The 16808-nt window shown below is 35.2% G+C and overlaps 1 protein-coding gene across 1 annotated transcript in view; it reads left to right on the plus strand.

Moving 5' to 3' along the window:
• The window catches only part of B3GLCT (beta 3-glucosyltransferase), a 53882-nt gene extending 37302 nt beyond the window's left edge, over positions 1 to 16580 (plus strand). Inside the window, exons 9-15 of the mRNA XM_050333597.1 lie at positions 2238 to 2369; positions 3251 to 3320; positions 7465 to 7578; positions 9416 to 9515; positions 10484 to 10603; positions 11771 to 11915; positions 15005 to 16580. Coding sequence (XP_050189554.1) covers positions 2238 to 2369; positions 3251 to 3320; positions 7465 to 7578; positions 9416 to 9515; positions 10484 to 10603; positions 11771 to 11915; positions 15005 to 15172 — 849 coding nt within the window. The 3' untranslated portion in view covers positions 15173 to 16580. The remainder of the gene's footprint in view (positions 1 to 2237; positions 2370 to 3250; positions 3321 to 7464; positions 7579 to 9415; positions 9516 to 10483; positions 10604 to 11770; positions 11916 to 15004) is intronic.
• The last annotated feature ends 228 nt before the right edge of the window (positions 16581 to 16808 follow it).

Here is a 16808-nt window from a genome sequence, read left to right on the forward strand (position 1 = left end):
AGAATGTCATGAGGTTATGCAGGGAGAAATGCCCAAGTAGAACTTAATCTGGCTACCGCTGTTAAAGACAACAAAAAATGTTTCTGTAAATACTGTAGCAACAAAAGGAGAGCTAAGGAGATTTTCCACCCTTTATCAGATACCAGAGGGAAACATAGCAACAAAGGGTGAGAAAAACGCAGAGGTACTTAATGCCGCTTTGACCCAGTCTTTAATGGTAAGACCAATTGTTCACAGGGTACCCAGCCCCCTGAGCTGGAAAACAGGGACAAGGAGGGGAGGTGATCAGTGAGCAGCTGCTGCACCACTTAGATATACCCAAGTCTATGGGGCCAGATGGGATCCTTCCAAGGGAATCAAGGGAACTGGTAGAAGAGTTTGTCAAGCCACTTTCCATCCTGTAACAGCAGTCCTGGCTAACTGGGGAGGTCCCAGTGGACTGGAGGTTAGCAAATGTGACACCCATCTACAAGAAGGGTCAGAAGAAGAATCTGTGGAACTACAGGCCTGTCAGCCTGACTTTGGTGATGGGGAAGGTCATGGAGCAGATCATCTTGAGTCCCATCATGTGACATGTAACAGGATAAGGGGAATCAGGCCTAGCATCAATTTCTGCATGAATTTCTGAAAGGCAGGTCCTACCTTGCTGTTGTGTATGGCTAAATGGTAGGGTAAAGAACCACTTACATTCCATAATGTGAATATGGTGACAAGGCAAAAAGATAAATTTGGAGATTTGTGTGTGTTTATTGGCTACTCCTTACAATGAGTGTATCTGTTACATGTCAGTTCCATTTACTCCTCTACTCCTCTGCTTCAAGCATGATCAACAATTTGTCTTAATGCATAAACATAAGTGGTAGTTTTCTTCCCTAGAGAGTCCTTTCCCTTGAGTACTTTGTTGAACTCATCTGTAATGCTGGGTTCATCTGTGTTTTCAGAAGCACAGCTTATTAGTAAATAAACAGACCACTTAATGGTGAGGCTAAGAGAAGTTAAAATTTGCTGTCTACAAAACTGCTTGTATTGGAAGAACTCGCAGCTGAATAAAATGGTTTCTCAAGTCACTATCTGCTGAGCAGTGGTAGTGACCATGTTTGTACTCACAGTTGCCAGTAGCCTGCATCTGCTCACTTGCAAGGAAGAATACAGTAATTTAAACTCTTTTCAGTGCAGTCAAGCTGAATGTTTTTACTTAGCAGTTGAGGTGGTCAAAGTGTGTCTGTGTAGTTATGACAGCCCAGCTACAATCAGCAACTTACTAATAAATCATCAGTTAATTGTGTTCTATTATGTGACTGTGCCCTGTTGAAAATCTTAATTGTGTTCTAAACCTGACCCAGTCCTAACAAGGTGTGTAACAAACTGGCCTTCCCTCTAAGTTCCAGAAATAACTATGTGCAGGTAGTTGGGATTTTCTGAGGATGATGAGACCTAAATGAGATGGACAGGAAAATCATAGAATTGTAGAATGGTTTGGGTTCGAAGGGACCTTAAAGATATCTAGTTCCAAGCTCCATGTCATGAGCAGGGATGTCAGAAATAATCATCTGTAAGTTAGAAGTCTGTGACTGCTTTGGTGACTTGGGCTTGTTCAGTCCATACTTAATGCTCTTGGTTCTTCCTGAACAAGGAGGAGAAGGAAATATTATGCCCTCTTAATAATAACATAATGATCACATTACTTACTAAAAGAGGAGTTGAATTCTGGCCCTAGGTTGGAGGGCTAAGGCTAAAAGTTACTAAGTAGGCATAAAACAGTGAAAAGGAGACTAATTTTCATTGCTTTTAGTGCGTGCTGGGTCTGGCCCCTTGTTAGAGAGGAGCACTTAACTTGTTTTCCATTCAGGAGTCATTGGGAATATGTGTAAATAATATGGGAAACAGAAACTAGACCTCAGGACTAATTTTGCTCCCTTGGAGAAGTGCCATTCCTCCTGTAACTTCTGATTGAGTTAGATAGAAATAAACCTGGAAGCCAGATTTCCTACATCTTGAGTATATGTTCAAACAGCTCATAGAATTTCATCTATAGCGAAAATATTACATGTTGGCTCTAGAAACATGAGCAAGAAGTAAGGTATGCAACTAGTTGACTGACTGAGGGACAAATCTTCTACAGCATTCCATATTCTTCACTTTTCCTGTTAAGTTTGTCCTGTAATATGATTTCTTTGTATGCCCTGAAAAATTTCATCCAGTGTCATTACTGATATAAATGTTTCCTACTTTGATAGATTGCCCTGTACATTTGGCAGAAAGGGGAAGGACCACATCTTAGTCCAGTGCCTGAGTTCTGCACAGATGATGTAAACTTGTATAAGGCTGATTATTGTGCAACAACATTCAGTAATTTTCTGCCACTTTGTGTAAGTACCATATTTTAAATATCATTCACTTAGTAAATGTAAAACTCTTACTAAAATGCGTAATACTTGACTTCAAAAATCTCAAAATTTAAGAAAATAGTTTCCAATGAGCTAAAAAAACCTTAACAAAGTAGTTTGTTCTGGATATTTCCTAGCAATTAATTTTGCATATGGTTTAATGGGTCTTTCTATCACAATGTTTGATCAGCACATGATCTATAAAGTATTTACCCTTGCACTTCTGTGAGATACTGAAGTATAGATGATCATAATACAGTATTTGTTGCCCTAAAGTACAACTCATCTTTTCCACCTCTAGGAGAATACATTTATGTTATTATGACTTGAGTGTTACTGGAGGCCAAAAAAGTGTTCCATGCTTCCAGGAGGAGAAACTCCAGGTGCCAAAAATGATAACAAATAAAAGTGGTCAAATGGTTTATTACAATTGAGAAAATTAAAAGATTTCTAATGTGTAGCATTTAATATGCTTTTTCCAAGTGTGATACAATTTAACATGTTCTCATAGTGATTAATTTCAAAGAAATTAAAAAGCCTTTTTTTTTCCAGACCTAGTTCAGCAAGTTCTTGTATTCATTCTCTTTTCCTAATGATAAGTGTTTTAGTTCATGTTTGAATTCTTTATCAGTGAAAAAAGTATTTCAATTATGTTATTTCAGGAATTTTAAACAACCAGTGACTTTTTTTTTCAACAGATAAAAATGTTCTTCCTGATTTATTACTAGTACACTATTCTGTTTGATATGCTATACAACGAAAAGGTATTATCTGTTTTATTATAAGCATGGACATGGGTATCCTGTAAAATATTACAGGCAGAGCCTGCACTTAAAAGGTTATTTTTTGTTCTGTTCATGTAGGGAGAGCCAGTGAAAAAAGAAGACATTTTTGTTGCTGTAAAAACATGTCGAAAATTTCATGGTGACAGAAGTAAGTTGTTGACTGGTCACAGTACTAGGTTTATGCAATATAGTTCATTAAATAAATATCTGAAAAACAAGCTGATCTTTTCTGTCTCTGTAGCTCTTGGGACTAATGCTTGTGAAATCAAGTGGGAAACAGGAAAGTTTCAGAATTATAAACAGCTTATTCTTTAGGTAGAATTATTTTGCTGTTCAGAGTCCTCAGGAGTGCTGTCAGACATTTAAGATGAAAAGCTGTGGTTGGTTGATGTTTCATCATTAGTGATTGTTGGCAAAAAGCTTGAAATTTAATATCTAAATTAAAATATGCATGAAGTTAGCTTATATTGTAAATTGCAGCTGTTGCAATATTAATTAATATAACAGTTATTAATATCCTTCAGTGACTTTGCCCTAAATAATTGGTTCTCGTCTAATCCTTGCACTAGCAGTGACAATTACGCAGCTCTATGGTGGCTGATTCAGAAATCTGAACAAGCTAAAAGGTCCCTCATCTCCTCCTTCCTTTTGTCCTGCCCTCCTCTCCAGTAAAAGATTGAGCAGCTTATGCTGTCATATTGCTTCTGGCTGTTGCCACACTGTGCAATTCCATGTGCACGTGTGTTTTATAATGCTTCCAATAGGCAATTTTGTCTCTTGTAGATATTTGGTCATATGTAGTACTTTGTCCAGCCTGTGGCCCAGATCAAGAGTCTCCCAAGTGTGTGAAACACTATAGCATGTGTCATTTGAAACTGTAGTGATGATATTCAGCATGAAAATAGGGCTTTGGTATCCATGCTAAGAACAACAAACAAAAAACCGTAGCACTGCCCAACAAGATACATGCAGTGAGCATTAACTTCCTTCTCAGAGGAATGGAAAATAAAGACACAGAGAGACACTCAGCTTCAGCTAAGACATAATAATGCTCAGATAAGTTGAGGTAGATCAAGTATCAACAAAACCTGGCAGGAAAAATTCTAAATCTGCTGATTTAGCAGAAGGCACTACTTAATTGATGCCACCTACCTGTTCATTCTAGTTTACTTCTAGACATTTTGTTAATAAAGAAATTCAGGAATAGATTTATTTCCAGGAATTTGAGTTTTCTGTGCTCTTTAATACTGCAGGTACGTAATATTATCACCATTAGGCTTTGTTTGTTTATAAGCATAATTTAAAGTAATTATAATTGGCGAAAAAATTGAAAATTAAGTAATGGTTAGTAGCTGTACCAAATTGTGGGGGAAGGGTATTGTCAGAGGACAGGATGAAGAGAAAAGCTCTTTTCTTTATAAGTCTGGTTAAAAACAGATGTTTTTTTCATAATAAGATTTATGATTTTTTTTTTTAATGCTACTGCACTTGAAGGCGCATTTGTAGCATTTTAATAACCTAATCATTAAAGCTATCTTTAAAGTAGCTTTTGACAAAACAAAATTGACTGTCCTGTAATTGGAGTTCACTGAAGAGTTCTCCTTTCTGGATCCATGTTTATTTTCTTACATCAAAATTTAATAAAAATCAAAACAAAACAACCTAGAAAGTCAGACAATAACATAAGGCTTCAAAAAGCTAGCGTAAAGATCCTTCAAGAAACACCTGTTGAAGACTGAGGAAAATTCTTGAACTTTCCTCCCATCTTCCAGTGTTATGCAGTAGAGGATAATCTTACTCAAGATTTTGAAAGATTAATGAATACCAGCTTCAGAGAGCTCTTTTTACCTGGTAAGTCATTCTGTATTGTATGCCAAAAACTACATTAGTGCAGCTTTTAAGCTTGGAAATCGATCTGCTTTTAAAAGCAGCTAAATTTTACCTCAGAATTTATTTCAGATACAACTCTTCTTACATATACCATATGTAGTTATAAAAGAAATTTTCAAGTCTGAAAACATGCATCAAGGTTCTAGAAACTGCAGAAATAAAATGTTATTAAGAGCTTAGAGCTGATCTTCTATAAATATCTCTAATGGTATTAAAACTTTGGTGTGATCACAAGTATTAATACATATTGATAAATATTTGCATTAACATCTAGCCCAAAATTTTATGTATTTGTTCTTTCTTTGGAAGATACAAGTTGCTAGAAATTACGGAGTATTCTGGGATTCAGTTTACAGTAGACATTAGTCTGGGTGGTGACACTTCCATCAAGACAAGCAAGGAAAAGAGCAAGACACTTTAGGTAGTTGCTCCCTTGCTAGACCATTTAACTGCAGTGAGATTCAAGTCCTTGCTTCAGTGAACATATTCATTTATAGAAAGAAGAGGACTCACTCCACTGAAGAAGTTGAGAGGCTCAGTCTGTAATAGCAAATATTTCAGTATGTTAAAGCACCCTCCTGAGTTTAAGGTCCTTGCTCGGAGAAAGGTAAAACAGCATTTACAGGTGTGTCTCTTCTAACAGGTGAAGGTTTGATGCTTTTGCCTATGTGATGCTTCTGTTCTGGGGCCTTGTTTTCTGAAAGCTTTCTGGTTTTGCTCTTCTAAGAGACATTTTCAAGTAGAACATTTCCAGAAAATACGAAAATAATTTCCTGCCTACTTGTTTTCTTAATCTAGTTGGGGAAAAAAAAAATGTTTACTCTGCCAATTAATGCCTGATTATGCAGTGTTACATGATGTAATGTGACTTTTTATTACATAGGAGGTAGACTTAATGCTTCATGAAATTCCTGGCTTTGGATTCAAAACTCTACTATAAAATTGTATGAGTACATTTTTTTGTAGATAATTACCTTTGTTTTTTTAACGAAAAAAATTAGAAAACTTTTACATTTCTTTAAAAACTTTTAAAAGTGGGATGGACCATTGCAGACTGCTACAGAAGTGATTTTTTTTCCCAAATATTAAAGCCTTACCATTAGTGCATTGAGTTCCTGTTACTCTATCTTAACACTAAAATGAAATAAAAGGTAACTGTTATCAAACTGACTGTTGGTCAATCAAGAATAATTAATCCTTCAAGTCCTTGTGTGGTCAGAGTACAGGGAAGTGAGCAAGTAGGTAGGCAGCAGACATCAAATTAGGTGATGGATGAGTCTAGCAAGAGGCTAAAATGAATTGTTCACAAGCATCAAAGTTATATAGCAGCAAAGGGAAGTTACATGAATACTTCCTCCATTTAGAGCACTGGCTGCTACCAGTGAGACCTCCTGGATGGTGTCAGGGAACACAAAGCAGAGAAACAATGACAGCAGGATGCGCAGTGTTTCAAAGTACTTGCTCATCTAAGGGCTGACCACTTCATTTTTAAGATGGAAAAGAGATCATTATTTTAATCTGATAGATTTCTTCCAAACACCCTGCAGATGATTGGGGGTTTTGGGGGTTACCCATAATTTATTCACTTCTGGATGTAATGTAAACATTCATAGCATCACTGCTGGAATTTTGCATGATCAATTTTAAATATTGATGTGAAATGCTTTTGTAGGGAAGCATTAAGCAATCCTCCTTTGAACAGGATCTCCATGGGATCAAAATTGGTTGTATGATATTTATAAATTATACAAATACTTTTTATTTATAAATAAAATAATAAATATTTATACACTTATAGAAGGAATGGTTATAAAATGCCCTGTGAGCGTGTCTCCATAGATGGGTGCTTTTGAGCATTAATATGGCATTACTGTCAGATAGGATGTGTATAACACAAGCGTAACATTTCCAAATGCACATTTGGTCTGTTTCTACTTCAGAACATTTTATATGCTGTACAGTTGGATGTGTTGTTTTTAAAATGTGGCAGTTTCAATACTGGAAGAAGGATTGATCTCTGATTGTGTTCATGCTGATGTGTGCTATGAAGTCTACCAAAGCGAGTGTAAAAGTAATGAATTCCACGCTTCTGTTAGACAAAATGTAAATATCACGGTTTTAAATGTACTATGAAATTACAGTCCTATTTTAAAATAATTTTTTTATCATGTATATAAAACTGCCCTGACTGGCTCTGATAAAAATATAAAATTGTTTCTCTCTAAGTATTGTGGGAAAGAAGATGGAATGAGCATTTAGAACCACAGTGCTGTATTCGAAACAGCATTTTTATTACCGTGCAAAGGAATGTGGTTAACAATAAATGGTTAACATAAAGTTTTTGATCAAGTACTTATTTTAATCAAGTTACTTGTGTTTCAGTGTCAATCATTGTTTTGCAGTACCAGTTGTAAAGCAGACTTGGGAAAGAGAAGCTGCCCTTATTGAATACTACAGTGATTATGCAGACGTGTCCATTCCTACTATAGATTTAGGCATACCTAATACTGACAGAGGTGAGCTATAGACTGTTGTTGTCAGTTTTGCACAAATGACTGCCTAAAGAAGTTAAGTTTTATGGATGATACGTGTATTTCATGTGAAGTACATAATTTAGAAATTATGTCTGTAGCACATCTGTGCAGCCTAAAAAGAATGCTTTTGCCACAGGAAGTGGATGGAGAGTACATTGAGGGTTCCCCTGTGTAGGTAACATGTTCTTTATAATAAAAACCTAAATACTGTGAGTGTGAAAGCGTGGTACACTGATATACTCCAAAAGAAAAAAAATTGCTGTTATTATTTGGGGTGAGAGTTATTGATGATCTTGAGTAAGATCATCAACAGTAGCAGAAGTCATAAATTTATTTCAAAAGACCTGAGGCAGTGCCATCTGGTTACTGATCATAAACTGCTTGTCATGTGGTTTTCAAATATGAAGTTCTTGTGCCTAGTATGTCTTGGTTTAAGCACAAAAACTAAATGTTAAGATTGAAATGTTTGTATGACAAATAATGGGGTTTTAAAATAATTTACTTTGTGTTTGGATGGAAAAGATACTATGGATATGGTATGTCTTTCATGAGTTTATTAATTTTGATTTTTTTCTTTAATTTGATCTATTTTTCTTAAGCTTATAATCTACAGGCTATACCTCCTGAATTAGAGGTGTCCAAGCAGTGGCCTGTTAGCTTTATCTGGCCCGCTAGGTCAGTTGTTCTGATCTCTGGGTTATTTCTGCCTTTTGTTTTTCCTCCACAGGGTCTATTAGAAGCAGAGATAGAATAGGCAGGGATTTCTATTTGCACAGGTGCAGTGGGACATATGCAACAAGAGAGTGTTTTCAGGAGACAGTAGGTGTGTGTGGATCATCTGTAGAAGCCATGCCCAGTATTTCTAGTTATGCCAGGGGGAAAGGACCTTCCATGTTTTGTGATGGAATAAAATATAGAAATCTTGGCTCTCATTTTGTAAATATACATACATCAGTCTGCATTAAGTTCACAGTTTCACAAAATCAGCACAGCCAGAACTTCCTTCATTTCTGAAGTGTTTCTTAAGGCCTTTTCTCAAAAATGTTTTAGCTGGAAGTAGCTTCAAATATAATATCCTATCCTTATTTTTAATGTTTATTAATTTTAATATTGATGGTGACAATTGCTTTACACAATGAACCGTGTTGAGTAAAGACTGACTGCAATTATGTTTTTCTGAGACCTAAAGAACATTCAGTAGAAAGATGAAACTCCTTGTTTCTCTTGTCCTGCTCATTCTGAACAAGAGTGTTTCACTTCTCCATTCCTAGTAAAGGGTGTCTTACCCCTCCAGTTTCATTGTAGTCTTGTGATAAAAATTAAGACCTTTCCTTGGGGGCAGTTATCAGGACCTGAGTTGCAGTGATGATTAATGTATACCTAAATATTTATATAAAGGCAATAGATCCACCTGCTGCATCACGAAATGCTATGAAAATATCTTGGAGTATTTTGCAGAACATTTTGCTGTCATAGTCTCCTCATTTTACAGCTTTTGAAATTAAAAGTAGCAGTTTATCCAGTATTGTCCAACAGCTTAACAGGATAGTTGGAATAAACATTATTATTAATTAAAAGAATTAAATCCTTCAAAAGTGTGTTCCAGCATAGAAAGCAGTAGTTGTGCTGGAGCAGTTTTTACAAATACCATTCTGCATAACAAAGATTGTAACTTAAACTCGCATCCCAAATATTTTGCCAGGCATTTCCAAAATGTTTTACATAGTGCAGTAGAACATTTATTTAATTATTGAATAATAGTTTATTACAAAATCCTATTTTATTTAAATGTATATTCTGTTAATTTCTCTTTCTTTAGGTCACTGTGGGAAAACCTTTGCCATTTTGGAAAGGTTTTTGAATCATACCTCTCCCAGAACCCCTTGGTTAGTCATAGTGGATGATGACACACTGATAAGGTATAGATTTCATTACTGCAGGACTTATTACTGTTCATGGCAATAAGAGTTTTAGCAATATTCATCTATTCTTTTGTATTTAAGAGATACACCTGTTTTATTAGTTACATATCTTTATATTCCTTTAAGAAAAAAAAGTCACTTCAGCACTTTTTGATCGATATTAAAATCAGTGTAATTGTGTACTTTGATTAAAACTATGCATATTAGTATTTTCGTGTAATCATACAGTCTGAATATGATTACACATTGGTTCCTCAATATAGGTATGTCTGAGCTGATTGGTTTTAGTCATTTACTAATATTCTTTCTAAAATGTATTTCTCATATAAATGTGTCAGAAAAAAAGGTTCCATAAGCTAGGGTCACTTGTACAAGCTACCCAGAACAATGTTCAGAGACTTGCCTTTGTTAGAAAATCAGATTCCATTCACGTAAAATCTGACACTGCAGTATAAGCAAAAAAAAAAAAAGGCACAGTGATCAATGAGCAGAATCACATGGTCATGAACATAAGTGGTTCAAGACAATACTTTACATTCAATCATGTGGCAGAAGAATTTGGAAGAGGATGTAACTGTACATAGAGCAGTATTCATATAACTAAACCGACCTTTTTCAGTTTGTAGATGTTCAATGATAGTTTGCAAAGATCTTATCATTGATTGGAAAAAATAATTTCACGATTTCTTTGAGATGAGATGTACTTTTGCTGACAAACTTTACCTACCTTGGGAAAATACTTTAAGCTACTTGATTCATCACTTGACCACATTCAGCTGTCATATCTAATAGTAAATAATACATCACAAATGTCTGTTTAACAGTTTGTGTCTCTGGGATTTTTTGGTAGAATTTCTGAATTTCTCCTGTTATCTTTGTGCTACTTACTAGAATGCCATTTAAGCTAGCAATATGTTTCAAAATGAATTTTTACAAGATTTTTTGGATGGATTTTCATATTACAGTATCTTCAGACTCCGAAAACTACTCAGCTGCTATGACCCAAATGAACCAGTATTTCTTGGAGAGCGTTACGGTTACGGCTTGGGAACAGGAGGATATAGTTATATCACTGGCGGAGGAGGGTAATTTATTTAAACTCCTACTGAGATCTACGTTAGTTCCTCTTTTGAGTGCAAATGTTTTAAATTACAACACAAACCAGTTTCAATAGAAACAGTAATGTTTCCCCTCAAATGTGTGCGATTTACCTTACACCTTCTGTGTAGCAATGCTAGCTGGTCACAAGTCCCAACATTTCCCCCTTGCCCCCAGGCTCTAGTTTATCGTTTGCTCTCTGTTTGTGCTGAGCACTCATATGACTTCCTATTGTACTCTCCGGTTTTTTTCTTTGTATTGTATATGCAGTCTTCAAAGTTGCAATGATATTGAATGGAGTTCCTTACTGCTTTAATCTGACAATATTCTAAGGTCAGTCTTTTTTGCCTTAGCATTCAGTATTTGTAGAAGTTTTACCATATTCCAGTGTCAAGCAAAGGATTGGCATACAGTGAATGAACTCATGAAGCCCTGCAGCAGCTTCAGAGTGAATCTTTTTAGTATAATTTGTAGTAGCTACAGTACCCTGTGTTCTGATTGGACTGGGTGGATAGAGGAACTTAAAGACATCTGTGGAACACTAGACAAGATTATATTCCTTCAGATGTTGAATTTAAGATATCAACATGTTTCTGGTTTAATTAAGGCGTATTTTAGCGATAATGATCTAGCAGCTCTAGGCTCTCATTGATATTTAAATGAGCAGCAAAGTTAGGATGAACAGAAAAACCATACAATGGCTTAAAGGAACATTTTTTCAGTTATGGAGAGAAATCTAATAGATGATTCAAGGAATGACAGCTAAAGTTTAAACTTCTTTTCATTTAATGGCTACATGATAACTAAGTAGACAGTACATTTCAGTAAGATAGAGAACATCTCTTTCACATCTGAGCCAAATTGAGGAGGAATTATCAGCTATAGTAAAAATGGTGGGTAGCTAAGGTACTGTTGGAATAACTATAATTGGCATTATTGGTATAATTAATTTACATTTGGTAAAGTAATTATCTTTCAGAATATGCCTCTTGCACTGTTTGTCAGTTCTGACTTCTCAGATTTTGAAATTTCCAATGTGTCGTATCAGAAGGCTACATTTGGTCTTGCAGTTTTATGTCATTTAGCAGTATTTATTAATTACAGTTATTTGGCTCCTGTCTTATATATTTTGTGTGCCTTTTTTTTTTATTCAGGATGGTTTTCAGCAGAATAGCTGTTCAGAAACTACTTGCTAGTAAATGCCGGTGTTACAGCATGGACGCGCCTGATGATATGGTCCTTGGGATGTGTTTCAGTGGCCTAGGAATCCCTATAACACATAGTCCACTTTTTCATCAGGTCAGAGAGTTATGTTTAAGTATTTAAAATATATTGCATTTTTTAAGTATATGTATAAAACAGAAATCAGAAATACTGCAAACTTCAATAATATGCAAGTAACCAAGATGCTGCTGCTATACCTTGTTTCTCTGCAGAACAAAATTGATCAAGCAAATAGGAACATTCTCAAAGCATGGATCACTATAATGCTTTACTAGTTATGATATTTCAGTTAACCTATAACTACATTTTATAAAAAATGCAGAGGTGGGTATTTTGAAAAACAAATAGAATTAGGAGCCACATCCTTTGAACAGTTGTCATATGTCCTCTAAGAAAATTAAAAACCCCACAATACAATAATTTTTTCTTCAGGTAATGGAGAACTGACCATGAAATTTTTCAATAAATCTGCCTTGTCTACTTACCCAATTTTTTTATTGATTCAGTATTTACTATTCTGAAATATCTCATTAGTGAAGATAGATTCCACAATATTTAATAAGCTAACTGTAGTATCATGGTTGAAAACGTGATACATTGAGGCCTATAGAGATTTTCTGCCTTGTAAACCAAATCCTTCCATGATATTAACAAGAAGCACTAAAGATTTTTTTTCCCCAAAAGTGCACAACTTCTTTAAAAATCAGCATGTAAATTAGTGTAGTGTTTGGTATTTTTCCAGTGTGAGTTCCAGTTTAAAAACTGGGAAGACCTGTTTATCTAAACATGAACTGAGATTACGATGACAGGCTACTTGACAATTAGTAAATTACCATGTGGTTCAAATTAGCTTCAGTGGAATGGGGAGTGTTCATTTGAATTACCATTTTCTTCTACGTTAAGGTTCTCCTTCTGATTACATTTTCTATTTAGAGAAATGTGAAGACTGAGAACACACTATTCAATACTTTAATTCCTTGTCCATTTACAAAACCCATATCTGTTTACTTTCCTGTTTTGTTTGTCATTGCCTACTCCTTTAAGTATAAAAAGAAAGTAATGCACTTTATAAAATCAACAGTTATTGAATAGTTTGTGCTTGTACAGATGTTTTTAAAAAAAACCCAAACCAACCTACTTAAAATGGAGCCAGAAAGGACAGAACTCATTTTATAGAAAAAAACACAACACACCTCCTTGTAATCCTTACTGGTGTGCATTGATACTGAATTGATACTGAATCACTGTGAAAGTGAAATCCTAACAGTTTAATTTTCCACATAGAAAATTACACTTGATTTGTACTTCATCACTGTTGCTTATAACAAATTCTGATTTGACATACCTTGAACAAAAATTAACCCTGGGGAGAAAACTACTGAATAAAAATTGAGTGTGCTTATTCTATAAATTCCACTGTTATGCAAATGAGGAAAAAAATGAGAAAACCAATTTTGGATTTTCTGTCAACCAGAAAATTATTTTTTTAAGGCTCAGATGAAACATGATGTGTGGTGTTCCTTGAAGTACATGAATTCAAAATTGTTCTGAGATATATATATTATGAAACAGAAGCAAAGATATCTTTGTCCTTAGAGTGTCTGTGATATAACAGTGTTTGCTCACTCCTACTGTTTTCCTGTTGGCTACATGCTAAGGTAGATACATGCATGTTCTGTAACTTGTTCCAGAGGCTCTTAAAGAGAACAGGAGCCTTCCCATGTTGACCAGCAGCCAGGATTGTGATCTTAAATGTTAAATCTGTCCAAGAGCAATGTATCTGGGTTTTCTGAAATAGCAAACTCAAATTCTAGAAAAGAAAATAAAAAGGAAAAAAGAAAAGAGCACATATAACAATAATAGGCTCCACAAAGTGTAGGGAGGGAAGAAGAAATTGTATCTTTTAAGTTTAACCACCTGTAAAGCTATATGATTTTTGGAGAGTAATGTAATAAAAATTATGCAAAACACCAAAATTTTGTATATAGCTCAATACAGGGCTGTTTGATTTTTCAAGCAGCAAAAATCTTTGGTCCCAGATATCTAAAAATTGCCTCTATCCAAAGTAAATGCTTTAGATTTTTGAAACCTAAATGTTCTTCAAAGTGTGTTTCAAAAGTCCTGAGGGATGTAGGCTCCCTCTTGATTTCTGCAGTGGAGTTTTTAAAAATAAGCACTCTGTGTTTTAAATATCAAAGTTTAAAAAGCCACCAGCAACACATATTCAGATTTCTTAATGTCAGATTCTGTTGCCTGATTTTATGACTGGAGTATATACAGAACTGCATGAAGAACACTGCACGTAGAATTCATAAATGCCACCATAAGTAGGTGAAGTGTGCAGTACTGAATGAGATCAATTATTTGGTATCCAAATCACTCCATTTTCTTTGTGTGCTTTACATATAGAAAAAACCACAACAGTTTGCCTTTTGTGCATTTCTCTTTACAAAGACTCTATTTATGGTGACAAAACATAGTTATTTTATCAGAAGCCAATAAAGGTGGGGCTTTTCCATATGATGATGCACTTAAGAGCCATTAAACTGTCAGAGAAAATGAAACCCGCATGGTGCATTAAGACAGCAGCTGCAGCATGGAGCTGTATTTCTGTCTGGCTTGATACAGCCTGATAAAGAATAACAGTGCAGTTTTCTGGTGCCACAATGTATCCTGCTTTTGAAACCTTTGCTATCATAAAACTTCATGTGTTTTGGCTGCTTATGACCTTATTAGGATCCTAAAATCACACTGGCAGTGCTGGCAACTCTCATTAAGAGGAGGAGGAAGAGAATATTACTTAAAATTATTTTGTCATTATTGAGCCAAACCCACGTATTAAAAAAGATGCAATATAAACTACACTGTTTGTCACTTGTTTTCATAGATGGTGACCATTTAATCCTGAGAAACAGGACATATTTAGTGTCAGTGTACTTCATTCATAGCATGATGACTGCAGTGTAGGTTGAAGATTTAAACTAATACCTATCAATGGAGGTAATAGAATGATGTAAAAACCCCTTTCTTGCCATCTTGCATGTTTTGTCGGTGCTACATTGCTTTGTTATGTTACAGAGGCCATTGAACAGTGATACTTTCTCTTTTTAAAATTATTCTTGATCACTGAGTATGAACAGTTTTGTTTTATTCTTCCATCTTAGGCAAGGCCAATGGACTACCCAAAAGACTACCTTTTGCACCAAATTCCAGTATCATTCCACAAGCATTGGAATATTGATCCAGTGAAGGTGTATTTTGCATGGCTGGCACCAAACACAGAAGAGTCACATAATGGAAGAAAAGTTGAGTATAACAGAGAAGATTTATAAGCAGTAGAAGAATGTAAGTTCTGCGGATGAGAGACAGTCAGTACTGTGATTTTTGTTTTGTTTCCACTTTCTTCTTCTGTTCATGACATAAGAACACAGTGTTTGCTCCTGTTGGTTGCATCCCTTCAGAACAATGGAAGAAGGCACTTAAACGACTTTTGGGTTCTTTTCTTTTTGTATACCACTGAACTTGACACACATCTAAAATGTCTTTTACAACTTTACCTGGTTTGGATTTGGGTCAGACAGCGTCAATTTACATTTCCTTCCTTAATTCTCTCAAAACCTGAAGTTACGTATTTGGGACCCTAACACTGAATGTGTGTTGAACGTCTACTGAACATCATCTCTCACTGACCTACAAAAAACAGTTATCCAAACTGTTCTGAAACACCTTGATAAATCACAGAGAAAACTTTACTTTTTTTCTGTGACCAGGCTCTGGATTGTGTGAAGGCTGTGCTCCTTTATGCTCATTTCAGATAGAAATACCGTAATTTCCTGGGGTAGTTGGACCAGGCACAAACCACTGTTGTACATTTCAGGTTTATTGGCGTTTGTGTGGAAAAAAAAAGGTTAAGGACAGGGATTTCTTAAGTGGCCACGGGAGGTCACTGTGGCTCCTTTTGAAACCTAAGTCACTGTGCATCTATTGGGCAAGTGTAAATGTGACTCTTAAGGATTTTTGCAGAACTAACACTTCTGTATTTCTGATGTGTGCATTTCAATAGCATATGGATGCCAGCTTTAAAAAGTTTGTAGTATTCCTAATTTATATCAAGATAAGTGATTTTATGCATACAACATGTAAAGAGTGATTCATATTTAAAATGTTCTTGAATTTTTTTTAGTAATTCAGTTTTGTAAAAATGTTTGTACAAAAACTGGCTTTAGTATGTTCTAAACTAATTTTTCTATTGTAAACCTGCTTCTTTTAAGATGACAGTATCATATGGCACTTGTATGCTTGTTATTTAATTTGGCTTGCTATATTGTAACCAAATACAGGGTCTTAAAGCCATACTGCTGAAGTAACTTGTGTTTTGGTTTCTTTTAATAGATTATAAAGTTGATTCCACTCCAAAGAAAAGCAATATTTGCTCTAGAGTCAAAGTAAGGGAGCCACTGATTCCTGTTTTGGTAATTACTGAAATTGTATAAACGTTTGTAAATGTAGCTTGTGGAATTTTAAGCATTGAATAGCAAGCACATATTCATTATAGATTCAAATTCTGGTTAAGTAGGAGCAATCCATGCTTTTTTTTCTTCCCACTATCAGTGCCTTAAACAGTAGACATTTTACTGATACCAGGACTATGTTCTCCAGTACCGTGGGTGAATTGTTAATTATGTTTACTGTTTAGAACTGTGACAGCTGAAAGCTGAATAAAAACATTCTTTAACCTTTTGCGCCTTCTTCGTCTTTGCAAACCAAGTACAGGATTCTTTAAGCACCAGTGAAATAATTGTATCACTTTAATTGTATTTACTGTCCGTTGTCCTGAAAGACAACTTTTTTTTTTTTTTTTCATGTTCTGTCTAGACATACTTCCCCAGATTAAGTTAATTTTCAGTCTCTGGTTTTGTGCAAAGGGAAAATGCTTTTTCGATGAACACCTCGTGTGACTGGGAATCT

This window comes from Myiozetetes cayanensis, unplaced genomic scaffold, assembly GCF_022539395.1.
Source record: "Myiozetetes cayanensis isolate MyiCay16 unplaced genomic scaffold, myiCay2020 scf5-8, whole genome shotgun sequence".
Taxonomy (NCBI): domain Eukaryota; kingdom Metazoa; phylum Chordata; class Aves; order Passeriformes; family Tyrannidae; genus Myiozetetes; species Myiozetetes cayanensis.